The sequence below is a fragment of the Lactuca saligna genome, chromosome 9 (assembly GCF_052625555.1).
Source record: "Lactuca saligna cultivar CGN05327 chromosome 9, ASM5262555v1, whole genome shotgun sequence".
Lineage (NCBI taxonomy): Eukaryota > Viridiplantae > Streptophyta > Magnoliopsida > Asterales > Asteraceae > Lactuca > Lactuca saligna.
In genome coordinates, this window is record NC_136425.1 from 30217461 (window position 1) to 30223651 (window position 6191).

The 6191-nt window shown below is 29.4% G+C and overlaps 1 protein-coding gene and 1 long non-coding RNA gene across 2 annotated transcripts; both read left to right on the forward strand.

The window, feature by feature from the left end:
- Positions 1-3095: 3095 nt before the first annotated feature.
- On the forward strand, positions 3096-3566 carry LOC145014539 (uncharacterized). Its single transcript, XR_013665558.1, has 3 exons — positions 3096-3161; positions 3285-3378; positions 3468-3566. It is a non-coding gene; the product is annotated as an uncharacterized LOC145014539 (long non-coding RNA).
- On the forward strand, positions 3565-5179 carry LOC145016152 (uncharacterized). Its single transcript, XM_078974556.1, has 8 exons — positions 3565-3569; positions 3678-3683; positions 3859-3994; positions 4076-4272; positions 4363-4483; positions 4557-4736; positions 4822-4881; positions 4970-5179. The coding sequence occupies exons 1-8, from the start codon at positions 3565-3567 to the stop codon at positions 5177-5179; spliced, it is 915 nt and encodes a 304-aa protein (XP_078830682.1).
- The last annotated feature ends 1012 nt before the right edge of the window (positions 5180-6191 follow it).

A 6191-nucleotide genomic window follows, 5' to 3' on the forward strand; every position in this document is an offset into this window, starting at 1 on the left:
TTAGCATTTTGTTTGAATAACCTTTTTTTTTAATATTTTTAAAGTTTTGTTTATTATAATCTTGTTGATATTTTTAAAGCTTTTTGTCCTTCATCTGCACCCAAATGACGGGTTTTGAGAACATCCCATGTCCTTACCCATGATGGGTTTTGATGAAGGAATTCGGGAGGCGAGACTTCAAACTCTAATGGGATAGTTTGAAAATCTAAAGATGAAGGACCAAGAGGTGATAGACAACTTTGCTAATAAGTTGTCCGAGTATGCTTCTCGAGCCGCCTCACTAGGATCGGTTATGGAGGAAACAAGATTGGTTAAGAAATTTCTTAATGCGTTACCGAAACATTTCATTCATATGGTGGCTTATAGAACAGGTTGTAGATTTGAAGACCATCAGTTATGATGATGTTGTGGGTCGACTTAAAGCTTATGAAGAAATGATTAAAGTTAAGGAGATCCAACCCGAACAAAATCAGCTTTTATTTTCAAATTCAGATGAAAAAGCAAAAGAAAAAGAGCATAGGTGTGAGAATTGTGGTTGTGGAAACTTGAATCGTGAAGACTATGGGTGTGGCTGAGGTGGAGGTCGGGGGTCCGGGAAAAGTCAAGGAGATGGTCGAGTACAACGGGACAAGAGTCGCGTGAAATGCTACAAATGTAATGAGTTCGGGCATTACGTTTCGGAGTGTCCAATGTGGGAGAAAAAGGAGGCGCTCAACTTGAATCGGTCCGAGGATGATGGACCAACACTATTGTGAACAACGAAATAAACGATTAAGGGGGTGAATGTTGGAGTAATCGTTTATTGGATGATGGGTCATGGGTCAAGTTTTGTTTGGGTCATAGGTTAAGTTATTTACACATGCTTTACTTTGAGTAAAAAAGACTTGGTAAAAGGTTTAACCGGATTTTATAATGTGCACATTGGGCAGTCTTCATATTTACCTAGTCTTTAAGGGCATAGTTTAGTATTTTTAATTAGTTTTCTTTTGTTCACAATAGATATTTTAATGGGCTATATATAGTCATTGTTTAATATGAATATTAGGCTTTTCTTCTGCAACTTTGGTACACTCTTTTCACTTCATATTAAGAAAGTTTCTTTTCTTATTTTCTGCAAGTTTATTTTTATTATATTCGTGAGTTTCAAGTTCTAAGTTTATTTTTATTATATTCGTGAGTTTCAAGTTCTAAGTTTTGTGGGGCCTGAACTCTGATACCATAAAAAACCTTTGTAATTGAAATAATATCTTGTCTTTCAAGAATCGATATACAACAATATATATATATATATATATATATATATATATATCCTAATTCTAATAAATAAGTAGAACTCTGCCACGTGTCAATCTATAAGACCTCCAAAATAGAGTTTTCCCGCTCATTTTATTCATCTATATTTACGTAAATGCCATACAATCCAAATTCAATAATTCCGGAAAAATCTGCAAACAAATATGTTAATCAATCTTCAGATTCGAAAAACACGCATTAATTTTGAAAGTTTGTTTATTTTGATTGCAAATTAAATCCCTAAAAATCTGTAATATTTATCTTTTTCAAACGTAATCTTCTTAATTCTTATTCTTATTTATTCAAACGTAAATAGCATTCATACGGTTATTTTCTTTTTACCATTCTGCTCCAGACGAATTCTGCTCCATAGTAATATTTGCAAACGTATTCTTCTTCATTCTTCTTGATTCTGCAACGCTTCAAAATTTATAATATCAGGTTAGTGTATTAAAATATCAGCATTACTAATATTTCTAACCTCTTAATTGTCTGATTTACCAGTTTCTATCATTTTTCATTTTATTAGTGATGTTCTTCTTCTTCCTTTTGCTAATTCTTCTTAATCATGTTCTTCTTCTACCTTTTCAGTTTAAAAGACGTAAATGTTAATGAAAATGATTACAAAATACGAAATTAGTAATAAAAATGAGAACTTTATTTTCTTTAAAAAAAACTGTTCTTCAAAGCTTTAACTATTACAATATGTTTTTTTTGTATTGCTGTTTCATTTACTTTGATTTGCTGTTAATTTAAAAGGTTGCTAATTTTCGCCCCAATTCCAAAATCAAATAACAGATCCTTCGTGTGATTCATTTAATAACCAAGGCTTTTTTTACTTCAAAATGACCATATTGCCCCTAACTTGATAAGTATTTCATATATCGCAATTAACAATTAAGACAAATCAATCAATCAATCAATTTGTATAATAAAAATGCGAAATTCTTAGCTTTCTTTCCCAATTCGCATTCTCTGTAAAATTCACATTCTTCATTCACCCTCTTTCTTCGCATGTTCCAGTCATTTTTTTTTAGTTCATTCGCATTTGAGTTGTTTGTCTCACCAAATACGAAATGAATATTAACCATAATCACCTTCGCATCTTTAACCCCAATCCATACAACCTCATATGCGAAACCCAATTTTGATTTGTATTACCAAATGCGAACATTTTTGCTTTTACACGTGAACTGCATTTGACTCCAATATGCGAACATCTTTAACCCCAATCCATACAACCTCAAAGCTTTAACTATTACAATATGTTTTTTTTGTTTTGCTGTTTCATTTACTTTGATTTACTGTTAATTTAAAAGGTTGCTAATTTTCCTTACATTTCTATAATGATTAAATTTATTGCAGAAAATGGAAATAGGAAATAAGGTTTACCTAAATAACATTGACCAGATAGATGAAAAATCGCATATCAAGGTTCAGGTGCTTAAAATTTGGAACTTTGTCAGAAATAATAAAGTTTGTTCCATTGAAATGATCATCATGGATGAGGAGGTTTGTTGTATTTGATATATTTTTTATTCATCATTCAATATTAGACATGTTTCATGAACATAATAATTTTTAATTTTTTTTTAAACAGGGTACACAATACCAAGCTCGTGTCTTCAATCAGAATTTCTCCAGATTTCGTCATCTTTTAAAGGAAGATGAAAGTTATATAGTTATAAAACCCAATATGGCTGCTGTTACTAATGGTTTTAGTTATACAAGTCATAAACAGACCTTAACTTTGGATTAGAAAAGCATCCTAAAAAAATGTGATGATTTCTCGGGTCCAGTCAATGGATTTATGTTTGTTGACTTTAATTCTATCATAGAACAAACATGCCCAAAAGACACATTCTTTGGTTAGTCATAAAATATTAATAAAATCATTTTTTATCATTTGTTTTTTTGGTTATACATTTTATTATTTAAATATTACGAATTTAATCCTAAACTTTTATTTTTTTGTGGTATCTGTTGTGTAGATGTTATTGGACATATCGTGTCATTTAGGCCTCTTGAAACTTCAAATCCAGTACCATCCAAGCATTATATAAAAGTCACTCTTAGCAACCTAGAGTGAGATTATATTGTATTATTTATTTATTATTTATTATCTTTAATTAATCACAAATTAATATTAATATACTATTTTATGGTTTATTTAGTTCTGTACATCTGAAGGTTACTATTTTTGGAAGTCAAGCATATCAAATTTCAGAATACCTAAAAAATAACCCGACTGTTAATTTTGTTGTTATCGTGATGCAGTTTTTGAAGCTAAACATTTGAATGGTTTGTATTCAGTCTTTATATATAGATGTTTATAATTACTATTTTTATATAAATTTTAATAATTGGATATACATTTTTTACAGGTCTTGGTGAAGCTAAAAGTCATTTTGAAGTAACGAAATTGTTCATAAATTCTGATATTTATGAAATAAATGAGTTTAAAAATAAGTTAGTTTCCAATTGTTTTTTATTTTTTTATAATGTATTTTAACTTAAAAAAAAACACAAAACCTAATATTCATGAATCTAAATTAAACATTACAGGTTGAAATGTCATGACAATTTCGGTATAACTGAAAAAAGCATAACTACACTTCAAAGCTACTCTTCTTCATATACAGATGACTTTAAGGGCAATTTTCCATTAAGAACAATCTGTGAGATCACCGAACCAATTAAGGTATATTGCATTATTTTATATGTTTTACATTTTATTTTTGCATAATTTATTTTAATAATTTTTACATTTTATATGATACAGGAAATGAAGTTTTTATTAGTTGCTTCCATTGTTAATATAAGGCAGAATCTACCATGGTATTATGAAGCATGCAAAAAATGTGGAAAAAAAGTTATCCCTGTTCCCAAAACCAATCATTCGTATACCAACCCTGAGGGAATTTCCGAAACTATGGTTGTCGAGTGTACAAATGCACAATGCAAAAAATCTGAATTTCAGTCAGTTATAAAGTATAGACATATTTATTTCTATTAATTTTGTCAATCTTAAAACAACACTAACAATGACATAATTATTTTTTGTTTTAGGTATATAATTCCAATTAACGTACAAGATTGTACTGGAACCATTGGATTGACTCTTTTTGATAGGGAAGCAAGCAGGTTGTTAAATATAAGTGTCTACGAGTTGAAAAAGATACATGATGCGGTATATTATTCATACCTTTAAAATCAGAAAACATGTACTTAATTTTTTTAATTTATTAAAATATATCTTACAGGCCGGAGACAGTGATGCCCTATTTCCAATGCAACTTAATGTGTTGAAAAACCGCAAGTTTGGTTTTGTTGTAGATATTACAGAATACAATGTCAACAACTATAATAACATCTACACAGTTCTCATAGTTACAGAAGATATGTCCATTGTTTGTGAATTGGAAAGTAAAATAGAACTTATGGTATGTAATTTTTTATTGTTGAAAATTTACAATTCTTTAATGTTAAAGTACATAACGATTAACATATTTCCATTTTATTTTTTAGAGTAATCAATCTGTCGCCTTAAATCAAGTTGCTTTGGAATCCGATGATGTTGTACAGCCTGTTTAAAAGGTTTTTCATTTTATTTTATAAACTTTTAATTATATTAGTTATTTTTTTTAGGAATCAAACATTTTTTTTTTAAAATTAGGATGTGATCTCACAAACAGACGAAAGTTTTACACCCTCAACAGTTGATAAGTCAACCGCAACAAGTCCTTGCAAAATATCAGGTGATTTGAAGCGCAACCTCCAAGAAATTTATGATGTTGATTCTGGATATGATTTAAGTTCAACTAAGGCTAAAAGAAAGTCAACCGCAGAGGAAACTCCACTCTTGATTCCAAAAATTGAAAAGTGAGTGTCTATCGGTTATAAGACACATTTAATATATTTTGATCATTTGTTTTGGTTATAAAGATATTTTAATTGCTTGGTATGATTTTTATTTTGGGGTATTTAAGATGTCAAATATTATTGGTTTTGAATATTTTTGGATACTTATATTGTTTTAAATTGGACAAGTTAGTTGATTTTGGTTATAACTCAAATAAAATATATTGCCCCTAACTTGATAAGTATTTCATATATCGCAATTAACAATTAAGACAAATCAATCAATCAATCAATTTGTATAATAAAAATGCGAAATTCTTAGCTTTCTTCCCCAATTCGCATTCTACTGTAAAATTCACATTCTTCATTCACCCTCTTTCTTCGCATGTTCCAGTCATTTTTTTTTAGTTCATTCGCATTTGAGTTGTTTGTCTCACCAAATACGAAATGAATATTAACCATAATCACCTTCGTATCTTTAACCCCAATCCATACAACCTCATATGCGAAACCCAATTTTGATTTGTATTACCAAATGCGAACATTTTTGCTTTTACACGTGAACTGCATTTGACTCCAATAATGAATATTAACCATAATCACCTTCGCATCTTTATGTTGATTATTTTAAACATGGAACATTTATGTCTATTATTTAGAATAACTATTATTTTTGTCACGATAAATATGTTATTTTTAATAAATAATCAATAACCAATTGTAAACAAAATTTATATCTTTGATTCTCTAAAATTAATTCATACATTTTTGTAATGGTTGCAACATATTTACTGAGAAATATTGATCAGAAAAACGGCTTATGTAATGGCACAAGACTACAGGTGTTATCATTGGGCAAACGTGTTATTGAGGCACGTATAATAACTGGAACTAATATTGGAAATCGGACTTTTATTCCAAGAATGTCTTTAACTTCATCAGAAAAAAAGATTCCCTTCAAATTCACAAGAAGACAGTTTCCTTTGGATGTATGTTTTGCAATGACTATTAACAAAAGTTAAGGACAATCGTTGTCA